Genomic DNA, 18,854 nt, shown 5'->3' on the forward strand with positions numbered 1-18,854 from the left:
GGAATTTGGACAGGTCGTAGATGGCACTCGTAGAATTGATCTTGACTTAGTAATATTTTGGACTTGAAATTAGGTTCTACGGAAGGGGTCTACGGACTGTAGACTTGTTGACAGATCGTAGTTTGGTTTTGTGAAAACTAAGATGATGTTGGGTTTCTGAAATTGGTTCAACGGTTGACCAGTACGGGGCGTAGGTCCAAATTGTAGAAGTCATCTAACAGTTATTTATAAAGGTATTTGGATCTTTCCCTATATATTTAATACCTATATTATGTCATTTTGACCCTAATTCTAAGACCTATAACTATCTTTCAACTCCTAATTCTACCCAAACCTTTTCATTTTCTCAAATCCCCAAATTTCATCCAAGTTCATCCCCTCCAAATTCTCTCAAGCTTCAAGGAAGAAAACTAGGATTAAAGCTTCAAGTCTCTTTTTTCCTCCTTTGATTTTGGGCTCTGATCATTAAGGTTTGTGTGAATTCATCAATGGATTTCATTCACCCATTTAGTCCCAAAAGATCTCAATTCTCCAAATTCAATTTCATCAAAATTGGTTAGGGTTTCATCAAATTCTCCGTGGGTCTTCATTGTTATTATTCAATTGTTTGATTTAAGTCTTCTTAATTTATTCATTACATGTTTTCCAATTGATTTTATATGGACCCATGCATCATTCATGATTTTGACTATGAGTTAATGAAGATATGGATTTATGAAGAAAGCTATGAATTTATGAACGTTAATTTATGAAAGTCTATGCATAATTTATGAAAAGGGGTTTTATAATCTAAAGGTTGCTTTTAAGATAGGCATCAATGAAATTGTGAAAGGTTTTCTCACATTTTAAGGAATCATGGCTGGTGAAAGGTTTTCTCACATATGCATGATGCATAATTTAAGGAGCTACTCCATGGTGATTTAATGTTCAATTAGTAATTTAATTGTGCTTTTCCCTGTATGTTGTTATGTTTATGAAAAAGACTATTTTGTTGGGATTTAACTTAGCATCGGGAGAACTTTGAGGTGGAGGCTCAAATAGGGTAGTCTCTAGTAGCTACCTCCAGTTACAAACTTCGTGCCCCTTAAGATTGTGTTAAATGATCTAGCTAGTGGATCCACAAATAGCATATGAATCATGATACAGAGTTCTACCTTGGAAATTAGACTTTTCCTTCTCGGTGTGAGAGTTACATTGGATTCCTATTATAGCTCGTACGCTCTATTGTCATTTAAGTCTAATATCCCACAAAACGAACTTAAGTTACTTCAAATGTTTTATGAAGCTTTGACTATGTTTTAAGATGCATTGACCATGTTCATGATTTATGATTCTTCTTTAAAGGTTTTTACTATATTTTAGCTTGGTGATGTATACCATGTTTTCCTTTATGTCCCCTTATGATAATGTTTTACGTTCTTATACATATCCCTCATACTTGGTACATTTCATGTACTAATGCATACTTGTGCTTACATTGTCTCATAATGTACGGTCTGACGCTTCTTCTCCTCTCGCTCGTGGCTAGTGATTGAGTGCTTAATTGTTGAAGACTTGGCGAGTCCTCATGTTTCGAGGACCATGCCACCTTTACTTTGTTTTCTTATGTTTTAGTTTTCAGATGTTGTACGTGATGTACTAGTTACGTCTCAGATTCTTCTTTTGATGTATTAGATTGGCTTGTGAAGACTATTTGTAGACTTCCACTTTTACGCCAAACTCTTTCATTTTATGAGATTCTCTACTTTTTTCAATTATGTTGTGTTGTATGTATGTCAAGTGGTTTGTGTAGGGCCTCTTGGGGTCTTATGTGCCATGTACTTTCTAGGGTGTACTTTGGATCATGACACTAACTATGGATGGCTCAGGTACCACACTGGTACACTAATTATAGATAGCTCAGACACCATGTCGGTACACTAATAATTTGTGTTTGGGTTCTGCGAGAGGACCAAGTATGTGATTGCGGTTGCATGAGAAAACCATACATTTGAATTTGTGATCATATGGGACATGCATCTAGGTATTGTTGTTTCATAACATGTGACTGAGAGTCTATGTGGTTTGTTACTTGTTGTTATATGCATTGTTATGTGTTACTGCATTATAGTGAATTGTTTACATTCGTATCTTGGACTGTCTGTGTGATCCTACTAGTATATTGTGGTCTGTATAATAATACTACACCTATTCTTTTCCTTGTTAAGTACATGGTATCTTACCACAGCTAATTCGAGACCTCAGTTAAGAGATGCTTGAATTCGAATTTCAGGGTGAGCTATATCTTTCAAGCTTCCATGGATTCCTTTATTTTTCTTGTCCATCTCGTTGGATACAGACATTAGACTTTAGTTTTATGTTTAGTTTTGGGATTGTATCCCCTGTCTTGATTATTAGAGTTTTGGTATGATGACTTTCAGTTCTTAGGGGTTGTTTTCTGCATTAACTATTTTTGAAATATTGGTTGAGTTTATGGGGAATCAATTCTTTAGTTGACTAAACTAATTTCATTGCTTTTATATGATGGACTTCTCTTATTTAAATAGTGTTGGGTTGATTTCAGGTTAGTCTTTGATTCTCCCACCAGGTGGTTTAGTGTGGGTATCACTCACGACGGTTGGGGTCGTGACAACCATTTGCATTTCTCTTTTAATTTACATTTAACCCTCACTCTATGTGCTTCATTAGGCCTTAACTTAATCTGATAGTTGTATTCTACTGTATATTTTTCCAAATCCTTTCTAAATTCTTTAACACTCCAAAAAATCATTTCAAGTTCAAAAATACCAACTTCATATTCATCATCATATATGATTTTTTTTACTCTTCCTCCTTAATCAACACCCATAATAGCTTCTACATCTAGCACATTTGTGCTATCATCGCTATCACATTCTGAACTATCAATATACTGCTCATCTCCTCCTAATTCGCTAACATATCTATCCTTTTTATTTCTTCCAATATTTTAAAGCCTTTGTCAATAGCAGCTTCACCTGCTGGTATCTCTTTAGGTACTTTTTTTTTCTTCCTAGGATTAGGATTTTTTTTATTCCTCCTTTCAAGCCTAAAAGATCTCAATTCTTGATCAATATTTGGACCATCTTCATCTGGAATAACATTTATATTAGGAAGATATGTAGCAGCCCCATGCAGAACTAAAACAACTTTATACAGCACCTTTAAGAATAAAACATACAATCACAAGAAAAATTTGTTAGAACCTTCAATTTCTCCAATGTCGTAAAGCCTGACAAAACGATAATCTCCAATACTTGATTTCAACCTTTAAACCTAAAAATGCTGACATAATTTACAATAATAGTTAGTACTAATTACGAATTGAATGAAAAATAAGGTAAAATTCAACGAGTTACAAGAGAAATCTAGCTATGATTTTGATTAAGTGAATTTGAAGAAAAGAGAAAAATAGGAGTTGAAAGATCAATTGACCTTTAAATTTGGAGTCAATATGACGTGTAAAGGTTTTGAGAGTTAGCATGATATAACTACTTAATTAATCTATGTAGACAAGATTGTGTCACACATACTTGTAGTCAACAGGAAATTGTGCACAAAGTGTAAAAATGACATAACGAGACCCGACATAAAGTGTCTAAAATGAACAAAGTCAATTGAAGTATCTAAATAAAAGTTAACTTAATTTTAAAGGACCACCTATAAATTTCGTCTAAAAGTGAATTTAGTACTAATATTTAAGCTAACAATACTAATAAAATACGACAACCATCCAAACAAGGGGTAAAGGTAGCATAATGCTTCACGCAACTGAATAATTCAGTCTGAATTTCTATTGGCGGGCGAGGGCGCTATCCTCCCCAAAGAAGCCCGCCCACACAGCAAGTCAGCAACTGTCTGCTTTTGAATTGGTAAGAATGTCAGTTATTGCTCTGTTTACGGCGGCTACCAAGCTCGCCGGCGTCTTAGTAACTATCACCGTTGCCGCCAATGCTTTTTCCTTCTCCGTCTACCGGAAAAAGAACCTCAAGCGTTTCCGCTCTCCCATAAACGACTCCGCCGATGTTCTTGCTCACTTCAATATCAATCCGTCTGGTAACACAACTACTTTTAGCTTTTTAACCTAATTCAAGCTTTTTCAATTAGCCTACTAATGATTCTAGCTAAGGCATACTCTGTCTGTTTCATTTTATACCAAAGTGTGTGACTGAACATGGAATTTACTGCACGATAAAGTAAGATGTTAATTGTTAATTTGTTATGGAAGTGATTTGGTTTAGAACTTAGTTCAGTTTAAAATTTGAGTAGTTATGTGAAGATGATGTTATTAATGTAACGGGGTTAAGCCATTTAGAACGTCCAAAGTAGAAAGAGTTCCCTATGTTAAAACGGAGAGATTATGTTATTCAATTTTTGGATGGTAGTTGATGTAAAATGACCCTAATCAGTCATCAGTAAATTAACATGGACTTCTGTTGGTCTATCAATGTTGAAGCAAGATTTCAGTTTAGCTTATGCTTGCTTAAAGGTTAGATAGGCTGGTGGTGTGCCCTTATCCCTAAAAAAAATATGTGGATGCGCCTTACCTGTATATCCACCTTCCAAAAACTCTTGATTGCGGGAATTTCTTCATTTTGCATTGAATCCCTATAAGCTGAGCAGGATATAGTTTCTTCCAGCTTTTATTTGGGGGGAATCTTTTGTAACTTGTAAATATGATTTCCAGCAGTGTCTTTTTGCTGCTGATTAGTATACTGTTATCTACTTTTTTAAAAGAAAAGAATGAACTCACTCTGCATTGGTTCCACCATTTCCTAAGATTAAGTCAGTATTTTGTGTGTTGTAACTGACATAACATTGACCGATAAAACAGTAGCTGAGGAAAACACAAAAATCAATGGTTTCCCCATAGAACCCTGCAGGGATGTAACCTGTTTGGATTGAGTTATTTTAAGTGCTTCTAAGCTAAAATAACTTTTAAGCACTTTTGTAGTGTTTGGGTTAGATAAAAAAGTGTGTTAAAGCCAAAATAACAAAAAAGTCAGTACCATAAGTTAGAATTTATAACTTATGGATTTTGGCTTATAAGCCCATCCAAACAGGCTCTATGTTATCATACAATTTAATGCTGTAAGTATCTCTTTTTCCATTATTCGACACTTTCAGCATTTATATGATCCATGCCTTCACATAGATGCATATGATTGTCCACAAAAATTTAATATTGTAATTGAATATCTGTATATGTGTGAGTATGTGGTTTGACCCATTTGTGATACTCTCTAGAAGGGGAGAAAGGATTCTTTTTTGGATTGGCTACAGCACCTGCTCATGTGGAAGACAGGCTTGATGATGCTTGGCTCCAATTTGCCGAAAATACAGAATCACATGAAATCCAGCAGCCTCAAACAGCAGATGCTATTATGGGCTCTGCTACAGGTGATGGTGGATCTCAGCAAGCTCCGTTACCTCAGAGAGAAGCTACCAAGACCATAAAGAGGAAAAAGTCCCTTAAGATAGCCATTGAGGCACAAATAAGAGGATTTGAGAAGTACATAGAAGTGGAAGAGCCAACTCCAACTGAGCAATGCCATCATAATGTTGCTGCCTGGCATAACGTCCCACACCCGTAAGTTTTATGGATCTTCTTCGACATTTTGATTGTAGTCTCGGAAATTATGGTGCATAACACGTTGAATTATAACTAAACTAAACTCGTAAGCTTTGTTCTTTGAACCTGTGAACCATAGATAGCCTGATACTACATTAACAAACCCATTACACTCTATTTGCTTTGATTCAGTTAACGTTTGGGATTGTGTTAGGGAGGAAAGGCTAAGGTTTTGGTCTGATCCTGACACTGAATTGAAATTAGCTAAAAATACTGGAGTGCAAGTCTTTCGAATGGGGGTAGATTGGTCAAGGATCATGCCTGAAGAGCCACTCGGTGGACTGAAAGAAACTGTAAGAAATTACAACGAAATTCATTGTCTACCTGTATATTATTATTATTATTATATCCTGTATGTAACCTTTCTTTCAAATCATGATGACACCTTGATTTCTACAACTCTGTAAAACCTACTTCGATCACTAACATCATCCTGTTTGAGAGATGTCCCAAGGGAAATGGATTTGAGTACATCACCTGTGCTAAGCATCCCTAATTTCAGCTAATTTGTTTATGTCAAAGAGTTGTGATATTTGTTTCAGTTGTCCCAACTTTCTTACCTACCTTTACTTTTCAATTTGTTTTTAAATTAATCTCCACCTAAAGAAACCATATCTACTACATGGTGTAATATGACACCAGAATTTATGTGGATATACCTTTTCAAGTTTCAACAAAACCTTTTTATCTTTTTCGCTTCTTAGAAAACCTAGAGTGAGAATAGCCTTCACATGTTCCCCATTTATCCTAACAACTTGTTTGGATGGTTGTTACCCATTGTATTGTATTGTGTCATTATTTTAAATACAATGTTTGTTTTGATTGTTATTTAAATTTATTATATTATATTGTTAAATATGTTGCTATGTAACGATAAAAAGACGCATTTTATGTCACTAACAAATAATGTGGTGGAATAGCTATGTTATTTCTCTTTCTCACTGTACTCTTGTTATTTCGTAATCACATTTATTTTTCTTAACCCTATTATTTTACTTAACTCCACTCTTTACCTACTAGACATCTCCACCTTAGATTTTTGGTTTGTTTATTGCTATCCCTTTTATCATCATCCATCTTTGTTTCCTTTATGCAAAAACATTTTTTTTGCTGATTTGGTTTACCGTTTAATTTTTATTATTATTTTCATTGGGAGTTGCATGAATTCAATAGCTTAAAATATTTACAAGGCATAATTGGTGATAAATTAGGAAATGAAAGCAGTCTTAAATTATTTGTAGTATTTGTTGATAAATCTAGCATTACAACAATTAAGGGTATTTTGGTAAATTTATTGTTTATTGTACAATATGGTACACAATCAATCCTACTTTGCAGTTTGCACCCTCTTTTTCTGAACATGTATATATTTCTGAGAGTTCACCAATTCCGTCTTTTGCGGATTTTGTCTGTCTAACTCCTTCATTTCCCCCCACAACTCTATCTCCTATAGCTCTACCTTTTACTACCACCACTCTTTACTTATAATTATCATCTGGCCCCTTCATCCGGTCCAAACGATTCATGCCTGACACTCAATTCGTTGTTGGTTGCTAATTGTCTCCACAAAGTCCTCCTACTTTCACTTGGAAAGGCTTCCTTCTACTTGTAATCCTAATCCTAATCCTAACTATACCTATTTGAGTTATCATCGTTTCTCACTAGCTCGTTATACCTTGTATCATCACTGTCATTTGTTTCTATTCCAACAATTACAAGTGAAGCTCTTTCTCCTCTAGGCCATAGCAAGCTATAACTGAGGAGATGCTTGCTTTACACTCTAGATATATTGTGAGCTTGTTCCTCTATCTCCCGAAAATCTATTATCAGTTGTCGATAGTATACACAATGGATAGTGAATATTGGCCCTGATGGATAGATTGATTAGCTAAAGGCATGATTGGGTGCCAAAGGTTACTACACATATTTTTAGACTTGACTATGACAATACTTTCTCTCACGTGGATTGCTTCAACCATCTTTTTTTGTCTATGGTTGCTGTTCGTCATTGGTCATTTCACTAGTTGGACATTAAAAATGACTTCTTCTTTTTTTCAAGTAAAATGTAAAAAATAATGTCTTTCTTCATGAGGATCAAGAAGATAAAAGTTTGTATGGAGCAACCATTGATGTTATTCAAGGGGAGTCTAGTAACACTGTATGTAGGCTATGATGATCACTTCACGGTCTAAAGCAGTCTCATCGAGCATGATCTAGCAAATTCAACATAGTTATTAAAGAATTTGACAAGATTTGCGATGACGCTGGTCATTATATCATTGCCCTCCATATTTGTGCCTGTATTTGGTGGTGTATGTTGATGATATAGCCATAATAGATAATGATGAAAAAGGAATTTCCAAATTGCACCATGACCTTTTTCAACACTTTTCAGAGCAATGACCTTGGGTGATTGAGGTAATACTTAGATGTTGAGGTTGCTAAATCATCATTATGAATTTTCATTGCACAGAGGAACTATGCTCTTGATATTCTTGAGGAAACAAGAATAATAGACTTCAAGAGTATTGATACTCCAATAGATTCCAAGATTGAGCTTTTACTAGGTCTATGTTAAAATAGAACCTTAATTTATTACTTATAATTAGATTTTAGAATGCTAGTCAAGGGAGCCTCTTGGTGATCTTGTAAGATACAGGAGGTTGGTGAGAAAGTTAAATTACCTTACTCTGACTATTCTAATGAAGTAAAGCCTTAGAGTTTAAGCTATCTTCCTAAGACCATATGTCTTTTATAGGATAATACTATCTAGAATTCTTAAGTCTTGAGTACTCTATGATAAGTACTTCACATATAATATGTTTCAAGAAGGTTTCATATTCCATAAGCGTCTTAAAGTTCTCTTTATGATAATTATGCTAACGATGAATTGATGAAGCTTTTGATTTCCTTAAATACTTGCATGATGCTTTTGAATGTACCTTACTCTCGCAATGATTTACTAAATGATGCTAAAAGTATAAAAAATAAAGGGCTAATGACCCTATGATGATTTACGAAATGGCCAAATGTGCCATATGTTATGAGAAGGGCCAAGTGTGCCAACAATATGAGATATGTTCATACCATGATTTTGTAACGAGACAATAAGAATGAAGTCTTATTGCAACCTAATGAGATGATAAGGATAAAGTCCTATCGCAATCTAATGAGATGATAAGAATGAAGTCCTATCGCAACCTAATGAGATGATACAAATAAATTCCTATTGCGACCTAAAGAGATGACAAGGATGAAGTTCTATCACAACCTAATAAGACGATAAGGATAAAGTCCTATTGCAACCTAATGAGACGATAAGGACAAAGTCCTATCGCAACCTAATGAGATGATAAGGATAAAGTCCTATCACAATCTTTTTTTTGAAATCAATAACTTTGTATCATATCAAGGATCAAAACAGTGTTACAGTACTTGGGTAGTACTGAAACCATATTTATAATAGATCTCTAGTGTCTTTCCTCTCTAGCTATAAAGAATCTAGAACATCTATGATAGACACAGTATCATTAGAGTAAAATCTGATTACACCAAAAATATGACAGTAAGATGAAGTTCAACTTGATCTTCTGCACATCATTCTCTAAGCTCTCAAAACATCTGGAATTCCTCTCCTTCCAAATTGTCCACCAGAGCTGGGACAATTCTCCATCTACTCCTATACTTAGCATGTGAACATGTTCCGCCCCAGCTGCTAAGAGCTTCTGTTATCTTGCCTGGCATTGTCCATGCTGTACCCTTAAGGTTTAGGATGATTCTCCACAAATGAGCTGTGTATGGACAATGCAGAAATAGATGGTTGACTGTCTCAGTTGTTTCCTGTTTCTTTACACATGAAGCATCTTGAGCACAGTGTCATACCTCTGCTCATCAAGTTGTCCACTGTTAAAGTGGCATCCTTTGCTAGTAACCATAAAAAAATTGATACCTTGTGGGGAACTTTTATCCTCCAAATCTGCTTCCATGGCCAGTTTGCTATCTGGTGGTTGGACTGGTTCATAATTTTATAGGCAGCATTGACCTTAAAAATGTCTTTGGAGTTGCCCTGCCACCATAAATGATCTTCACCAACTTGAACCCCAGGAAATTGATCAAGTTTGCTGAGGAAATTAGCCACTCTTTGAACCTCCCAATCATTGAAATGTCTTCTAAAATTCAAGCTTCACCCGTCAGATGTCCACATGTCAGCTATATTTTTCTGTTGAGATGATAATGATAAAGTCCAATTGCAATCTAATGATATGATAAGGATAAAGTTCTATCACAACCTAATGGGATGATAAGGATAAAGTTCCATCACAACCTAATAAGATGATAAGGATAAAGTCCTGTCACAACCTAATAAGACAATAAATTAAAGTCCTATCGCAACCTAATAAGACGATATCTCATCAATGAGGATCTAAGGCCATACAAATGGAACATTCCAGAAGCTTCTAAAATCTAAAGACTGGCAGATAAAAGATAAGGTCTTGTCGCAATTTGATAAGATGTTGGGATAGTCCCACCGCATCGTGATCAAATTGAGATATTCCCTAAATGGGATCTCTTCATGATTAATTCATGCCATGTCGGTCCACATGACATTGTGGTGAGATTACCCATTCCATTTGGGTCAAAGATTGGGTGCCATGTTGTACACATGATGTAATGTATGAAGGTCGGCATTTAGGTGACTCCCCTATGTAAAAAATTATATTTATGTAAAGTTTCCCTTTTCTTAATTATAAATGCTTGTTTTAAAGAAACGTTCCCTCACACATTCCATGTTCATGTCCAACGATGGGACATGTATACTACTCCCAAAGACTAAAAGAATAATGCTAATGTGCAACGATCCCAGAATGCGAGTGTATAACAACCCAAAAGATGTGATCGTAATAATCCAAGAATATTGTAGTAATATGATTCACATGATGTTTCCTAGCTTGTTTTTTTCTTTTGATGACTAGGGAAACCAGTCGCTACCATTTGGGTGCGCACAAGGTAAAAACCCCTCTCATGTGCAATAGCTCGCAAACCACACATGAGAGGTAACCCAAACCAGGCAAGTCCATTGTGACGAGCTCAATTCAGAAGGCAAAACTCCTTGCTTTAGCTGACAAGGGGTTTCGAACTTGAGACCTCCTACCTGGAAATCCCAACCCAAACCACTGAGCCACCCCCAAGGGTATGATGTTTCCTAGCTTGTTCAGGCTATGAACATATTATGTTTCCATGTTCCTCTTGTATGAGCTTCATTATGTACCTTATTATTCTGTATGCCTTATCATACGCGTCCTTTTCCATATGTATTCACATCCCTTTTGTTGAGGGCGCTACACTCACATTGTAGGTACAAACATTCATGGTGACATGCCGCATTGATAGGCATTCCCCTTAAACTTTCAGTTATAGTTGGTGAGCGCCACTATCATTTGGGGCCTTATCATGTTTCATGTTAGGTGTATAGATTTTTTGGGTATGCCAGGGCCTTGTCCCGACATTTTTTCAGTTTATGTCATGTAGCAGAAGCTTCATAGACTAGTACGTTCAGGTTATGTTCATGTATATTGACTCAAGTCTCCGGTTTTTCCTATGAGGCCCACTGATTTAGTATTTTGTACTAATGACTTCTATATGTATAAATGAAATATTTTCTCATATTAGTTGAGGTCATTGTTTCATATCGATTGCATATATGCCTTGAATATGTTCAAGTAGAGTTGGTTTACTCGGTCAAGTTATGGTATCAAAGTTAAAAGGCAATGAGTGTTGTTTGCCTTACCCAAATTTGGGGATTGACATTCATATTGCACATACAAATTGATTTGTCATTTCGTTAGGGAAAAGATACACTCAGGAGATATTGTCACAAAGTTTGTGAAGTTAATTGATTAGCTCACATATATATTCACCAAGGCCCTTGCTGGTCCTATAACAAGTTATAGATGTAGCAAACTTGGTACATATAATTTGTGTGCACCAGCTTGTGGAGGAGTGTTATCTTATGATACTAGGATCTTGTAAATATAGTGTAGGATCAATTGACTTGATTTATTTCCAGCTTGAGAGGGAGCGTTAGAATCTTATGAATATTACTAGGATCTTGTAAATATAGCATAGGATCAATTGACTTGATTTACTTCCTGCAATTATGTAATTTTCCTTTCTTAGAACATGTAAATCTCACTAGAACAATGACAATAAATAAAAAAGAAAAGATGCAGATACACTATTCAAATTTTAAACTCCAATAGCTTGAGGGAATAATCAAACAATTTTTCTCTCAATCTTCTCTTCCCTGTTTCAATTATCGCCAAAGTAACATGTTGAATATGCTACAAATATTCCGATGGTGTATTAAGTTACTTGACGTATTCTATAGGTCAATTTTGCGGCATTGGAGCGATATAAATGGATCATTAATAGAGTCCGATCCTATGGGATGAAGGTCATGTTGACATTGTTTCATCACTCTCTACCACCTTGGGCAGGAGAATATGGAGGATGGAAACTGGAGAAGACAGTTGACTACTTCATGGAATTTACCAGGTTTGGCTACTGTAAACTTTAGATCTCCATAGTCGGGTTTATATGTATCAGATAATTATCCCAGCAGCGTAGCTTAAACTATAGATACTTGATACTTTTCCTTTACTTCTATTCCCTTAGTCTGCCAATCAACTTTCTCAATATCTGTATCGTTTAGTAGCAATTTTGAACAAATATATGTAAAGCACTTTGTCAAGCAGCACAATTTTATGCATTTCACCTTTTATCACTGTAATATACTTGCAAGTGCTACTCTCCCATGAACAAATGGATATGTTTTCGTACAGGCTTGTTGTTGACTCTGTTGCAGATATAGTGGACTATTGGGTTACCTTTAACGAGCCTCATGTCTTTTGTATGCTCACTTACTGTGCTGGTGCCTGGCCTGGTGGTAATCCTGATATGCTGGAGGTTGCTACTTCTGCTTTACCTACAGGTGTCTTCAATCAGACCATGAACTGGATAGCAATTGCGCATACAAAGGCATATGGTTATATTCATGAAAAGAGGTTTCCAGCTACTCCTTGTACCTTTCTCTTTTCTTTCCATGGTACAATGAGATTTTCATTTCTCCATCATGTTTGAAGGCATTTTGAAGACCGCAAGTTTGTTATTTGATTAATTTTCTTCCTACTGCTTTCTAGTTTGTTGCTACTATTACTATTTTCTCTTCCAGAGAGGAATTATTGTGAAATTGGACTGATAAAAGACAAGGAGAATTTTGTAAGATTGGAAAGAGGTCATTGAGACGTGTACTACACTACTATAATAAAGAACTCCATACATACTAGTTATGAGCTATCCCTCATGCCTTGGGATAGTAGGGCCTAGGAAGAAACTAAGTCAATATAATTTGCGGGCGAGTGTGGAGGCGGAATCCATAATGTCTTGGTTAAGGATATGCTGGCGAGTATTTGCCAATATGAATATTCAAGCCATCTAATTTTAAACACTGACATGGCTACACTGTCCAAATGGCAGTGTAGGACAGAAACCATACTCAATATGAGGCTAACTATTACCAACAACAGATCCAGTGCAATCCCACTAGCTAACTGTTATCATGGCCAATAATTTCAACAATAGTAAAAGAGCCAGCTAAAAGCTCATTAATAGAAAGTAAAAACCAGCACCCAAGGATGTGGCCTAGTGGTCAATGAAGTGAGTTGAAAACCATAAGGTATCAGGTTCAAATCCTAGGAGAGACAAAAAAAATACTAGGTAATTTCTTCCTATCTGATCTAGCCTTAGTGGATATAGTAACCTGGCATTTGTTATTGGTGGGAGGTGGAAGGTACTCCGTGGATTTAGTCAAGGTGCGAGAAAATTGGCATATACACTATGTTTATAAAAGAAACAAAGTATAGACCTATCACCCAAGAGTGTGGCCTAGTAATCAATGAAGTGGGTTGGGAACCATGAGGTCTCAGGTTCAAATCCTAGCGGAGGTAGAAACATTAGGTGATTTCTTCCCATTTGTCCAAGCCTTGGTGAACAGAGTTGCCCAGTATGGTAGGAGGTAGCAGGTACCCCATGTGACCAATCGAGGTGTGCGCAAGCTGGCACATACAACATGATTTAAAAAAAAATGTAAAAATGACTCTTCAAGCAATTATAAATATTTAATGAAAAGAACAGTTTAGCAAATAAGTATTCCATTCAGTGCAATGACAGTTCTACAAGCATTTATTCACAACAATCGAAATGAAAAGACAAAAAAAATATGTGCTGAGCCTTCAAAAAGAAAAACCCTTCGGGGTGGCCCAGTGGTTTGGGCTTGGGACTTCCATGTTGAAGGTCTCAAGTTCGAAACCCCTTGCCAGCGAAAGCAAGGGGTTTGCCTTCTGGGTCAAGCTCGTCGCACCAGGCTTGCCTAGTGCGGGTTACCTCTCCTATGTGGTTTGCGAGCTATTGCATAGGAGCGGGAGTTTTACCCTGTGCGCACCCAAAGGGTAGCGGCTGCGGGTTTCCCTTGGCATAAAAAAAATAAAAATGTGAGAAAAGGCTAAAAGTGAATATGATCTACAAGAGCGTTTGGCAGGAGTCTTGAGTTTGAGAACTGAAATAGTGAACTACTCAAGTGTTGGTGCAACATCAGTTCAAATTTTAGGGATGTCTTTAGGTGATGTATTTTCGTGACAGAAAATTCTGCTACTTAGTCCTCAAATTTGAAGGAATGTGACATTTTTGTAACAAATGTGTGATTAGCAAGTGGATAGACAAGGTTGCATATTCTATCTTGAAAACAATATCATCCTACTTCAAGTAATAGCTTGTTACAAACCATGTCGGTCCATACCTTCCAAAAGAAAACCACAGGGAAACTTGGGAGTTTTTTGAATACCTAGAGTTGCAACAACATGCTTTCTAAAGCTGCAGTCTGGCTTCTTCATTTACATCTTGGTACTTAGTTAGGAAACTGACTCCTATTTCAGCATAGTTGAACTTCAGTTATCAGCGCCCCTTGTCCATGTGAGCATTTGAAACATTTTAATTTAATACTAATTTTCATTCTATTTTGAGTTTATTTTTGTCCTTCATCTGTCTTGATTTATTTTAATTGTTCTGGACTTATGTTACTCAGCAAACCAGCGAGTGCCATTGTTGGAGTAGCTCACCATGTCTCATTTATGCGTCCATATGGACTGTTTGACATCGCTGCTGTTTCCATCGCCAATTCCATGACCCTTTTTACTTTTCTGGATTGTATATCTGACAAAATGGATTACATTGGGATCAATTACTATGGACAGGTATTGGAGTGTCTAGAAAAAGTTCAAATAGAAAAACTCTTGTTCTGCTTTTCCGTTGCCTCTTCTTTTAACATTAAACCCCGCACTTCTTTGACTTGAGCAGGAAGTCATTTGTGGTGCAGGATTGAAACTAGTGGAGACAGATGAGTACAGCGAATCTGGGCGTGGTGTGTATCCTGATGGCTTGTTCCGTGTGTTGCTGCAATTTGATGAAAGATACAAACATCTTAATCTTCCCTTTATAATAACTGAAAATGGTGTTTCTGATGGAACGGACTTGATTAGACAACCATACTTGTTGGAACATCTGCTTGCAACTTATGCCGCCATGATGATGGTTTTTTCTCTTGGGACTTTATTCTTTTAATATATCCAAAATTTCAGCAGTTTTGTTTGATTGGTAATGTGTACTTGCATATATTTATAATATATACAGGGTGTTCGTGTACTTGGTTACTTGTTTTGGACGATCTCTGATAACTGGGAGTGGGCAGATGGGTATGGTCCCAAGTTTGGACTTGTAGCAGTTGATCGTGCCAATGATCTCGCTCGGATTCCTCGCCCTTCATACAATTTGTTTTCAAAGGCATCCTTCTTTCTGATATCTCTTCTTATTCTTCTTGATAATTTTGCTGACATCTTGATTTTCAGGTTGTGGAATCTGGAAAAATAACGCGGGAAGACAGGGAACAGGTGTGGGGTGAGCTCCAAACTGCTGCTAAAGAAGGAAAAAGGAGGCCATTTTATCGATCAGTGAATAAATATGGCTTAATGTATGCAGGTAATACAGGATTGTCAAGCCTAGTTTTGCCCTGAAACAGGTTTCAGATAAGTAAAGATTTTAATCAAAACTTTGATCCGTTTCCCCTTGGATAGATGGGTAAAGGTTATACTTGGGCCAGATTTAGATGTAGAGTTGAAATACTGCAATTTTGAATCTAAAAGAAGTTACGCTTTGATGGGTTGTTCCAGATGCCAATTTGGTTCCACTGCTCTGTAGTTATCCATTTGTCTGTTGGTCTAGCCATAAATAACTCTCACATGATATTGTACTCTTGCTGGAGAGCATTCTACAAGACAAAATGGCTTTCCTCGTCATTGACCTTTCTCTAGACTATTTGCTGTGGTTGGTAAATGAGGTTAGCTTAGGGAAATGTCACTTTAATTGTCTTAATACCTTAGCAGACTACATAAGTGTGGGACCTACTTGAGGGATTCTTTCTTTCCGACCTCAATGATAAGTATTGTAAAAACTCTGTTTACACAGTGATTCCACCCTCCCTTTTTTTGTGGTATTATAAATTGCCTGTTGTTGCTGATTATCTGTTCTTTCCTCAGGAGGCCTTGATGAGCCCATATGGAGACCTTATATAAAAAGAGATTGGCGGTTTGGGCACTATGAGATGGAAGGTTTACAGGATCCCTTGAGCCGTTTAGCACGATATCTTCTCCATCCTCTCTCTTTTATAAAGAAGGCAGAGACTCAGAGAGAGAGTGATCAATTGACTCTTGAGCCTCTCATTGCAAACATCTAGTTACAACTGTATCAGATTGTTTAAAGATTCTGCTTGAGAATCCTAAACTGGATGCCATTGTAAGGTATGACTGTAGCAACCACCGTGCCTGTGCAATGGTTAGGGGATAAAAAGATCATGTAGAATACTATTATTTTTGTAGAAAAAAAATCGTATTATATATAAATATTTTCTTATTTTAAGCCTTTCTGTTAGTAATTCATATCTACTTGGGGATCTAGATTTAATGCAGGAGTATTTGTTCTTTATCTAGGTTTTAAGAAGCCTGTGAGCATCAGGCTCTGCTTTTATTTATTTATTCATTGACAACTATGAGCACATATTTTGGAGGAAACACGTATGAGATGAAATATGTATCTGACTTGATATCAATAAATTTAAGAGTAGTTTGTAGTCAATGTCTAAGATACGCCATTCTTGCATAACTAGTTGAGTTTTGATTGAAAAATATTTCCATCTCAAAAGTTTTGGTGTTGTGATGGCGCTTAACCTATTACAATTATATGCAATTTCAACATTCCACTTGAAGTTTTGGAGTTTTGATGGAGCATTTTGAAGTCCCCTTCCTAGAATTAATTAAATACTAGTATTTCATCTGTTACTGTACTTTTCCCCAAATATTTCTGTTAAGTTGCTGATGAAATATTGTATTTTCAGTTGTAGGAAGCTAAGATGTGATTAAACAGTTGAATAGTTCAATCTCTAGGTGAGATGTTTGACTGGGAAATTGAGAAATGACAAGTGCAATTTGTATTTGGTTTGGAGGTGGCATTTATACAATAAAACTTTCTTCAAGTATTAATTTGAAGGATTAGCTCCAGCATTTTGTAGATACTCGGTGCAATTGTACAAGTGAACAACTAGTGTTATATTTTGTACTACCATTATGGTGTGAATGAAAAGGTAGCAGTGTAATAGTGCTTAAATAGTATCTCCAATGTTTCACCGGACATTTTCTTTCGGAGAAAACTCTTTTTGTGCCATCTTTTAACAAAATATGTACATTGATAGTATATACTTTATATTAATAGATATATACTATACATACCTGTACATATATTTTTACTTCCTAAACGAGATGGTCAAATGATAAAAAAAAAAAATTATTAGTGAGTAATAGATTAGTTTCTTTTCGAGGTCAGATTAGTTTTCAAAAGCTTATGATACTACGTGGATGAACCAAAAGAAAAAAAGATTTTAATAGTATTTTTTTTTTTTGGGAAAATGGTCAAAAATACCTCTCAATTTTAGTTTATTAGTTGATTATATCTCTACCGTTAAAACAAAGTTATTCATAGGCTCGCCGTTATTAATTTCACCATTTATACCCCTTAATTGACGGAAATTTCCAAATCAAACAAAATTGACTGATTTCTTAAAAAATGACTCATTTCCCATTTTAAACCATGCCCGACCCATCTATCTATCTTAAACCCAAAATAATTTAACTCATTATCTATATCCATTCTAAAAAAAAAACATTTGAAGCCTGTCATGATAATTCTACAATTGTGTTACCCTAATTCGGCCATGATTCTTCATTTGAACTTCCTTTTTTCTTAATCAACAATGCAGCAACCAAGAAATACTAGAAAATAAAACGAAAACAACCAGTCAATAAATTTTATCAGCTTCACTGCTATATCGTCGTCTCATTTGCCTCTAGAGGAAAATCGGAGCGGTGACCACCTTGCTTGACAAAATAGCGCAAGAATCACTTGTCCTCCGCGGCACCATGAAAGCCCACACCGATTGGGTCACTGCCATCGCCACTCCAATTGATAACTCCGACATGATCGTTACTTCCTCCAGGGACAAGTCCATCATTGTCTCGTCTCTCACCAAGGACGGCGCACAATACGGTGTCCCCCGTCGCTGTCTCACCGGCCACGGCCACTTTGTTCAGGATGTTGTTCTCTCCTCCGACGGTATGTTTGCTCTCTCTGGTTCTTGGGATGGAGAGCTTCGCCTTTGGGATCTTCAAGGAAAATAGGTTAAATTATTTTGGGTTTGAGATAGATAGGCATGGGTTTAAAATGGAGAATGAGTCATTTTTTAAGAAATTGAGTCAATTTTGTTTGATTTGGGGATTTCCATCAATTGAGGGATATAAATTGTGAAATTAGTAACGACGGAGATATGAATAACTTTGCTTTAACGGTAGGAATATAGTCAACTAATAAATTAAAGTTGAGGGATATTTTTGACCCTTTTCCTTTTTTTTTTTGTACATTAATTTTGTTATTGGGTCTTGTAATCTTTGATCATGTTGAAGTACCAGTCAATTTGCTTAAATGAAGCTGGTCAAGAAAGAAATATTTACAATAAGTTATTGCTCAATATATATTAGTTTATGATTTT

At 36.1% G+C, this 18,854-nt stretch overlaps 1 protein-coding gene across 1 annotated transcript; it reads left to right on the top strand.

The window, feature by feature from the left end:
* The first annotated feature begins 3,744 nt into the window (after positions 1-3,744).
* Positions 3,745-16,889, top strand: LOC102593280 (beta-glucosidase-like SFR2, chloroplastic). Its single transcript, XM_006337933.2, is given in 10 exon segments — positions 3,745-4,074; positions 5,266-5,608; positions 5,805-5,943; positions 12,039-12,205; positions 12,493-12,714; positions 14,790-15,053; positions 15,055-15,295; positions 15,395-15,544; positions 15,610-15,739; positions 16,297-16,889. Coding segments are annotated over 10 exon segments (2,031 nt in total). The 5' UTR covers positions 3,745-3,896; the 3' UTR covers positions 16,494-16,889.
* Positions 16,890-18,854: the final 1,965 nt, after the last annotated feature.

This window comes from Solanum tuberosum, unplaced genomic scaffold, assembly GCF_000226075.1.
Source record: "Solanum tuberosum cultivar DM 1-3 516 R44 unplaced genomic scaffold, SolTub_3.0 scf00001, whole genome shotgun sequence".
Lineage (NCBI taxonomy): Eukaryota > Viridiplantae > Streptophyta > Magnoliopsida > Solanales > Solanaceae > Solanum > Solanum tuberosum.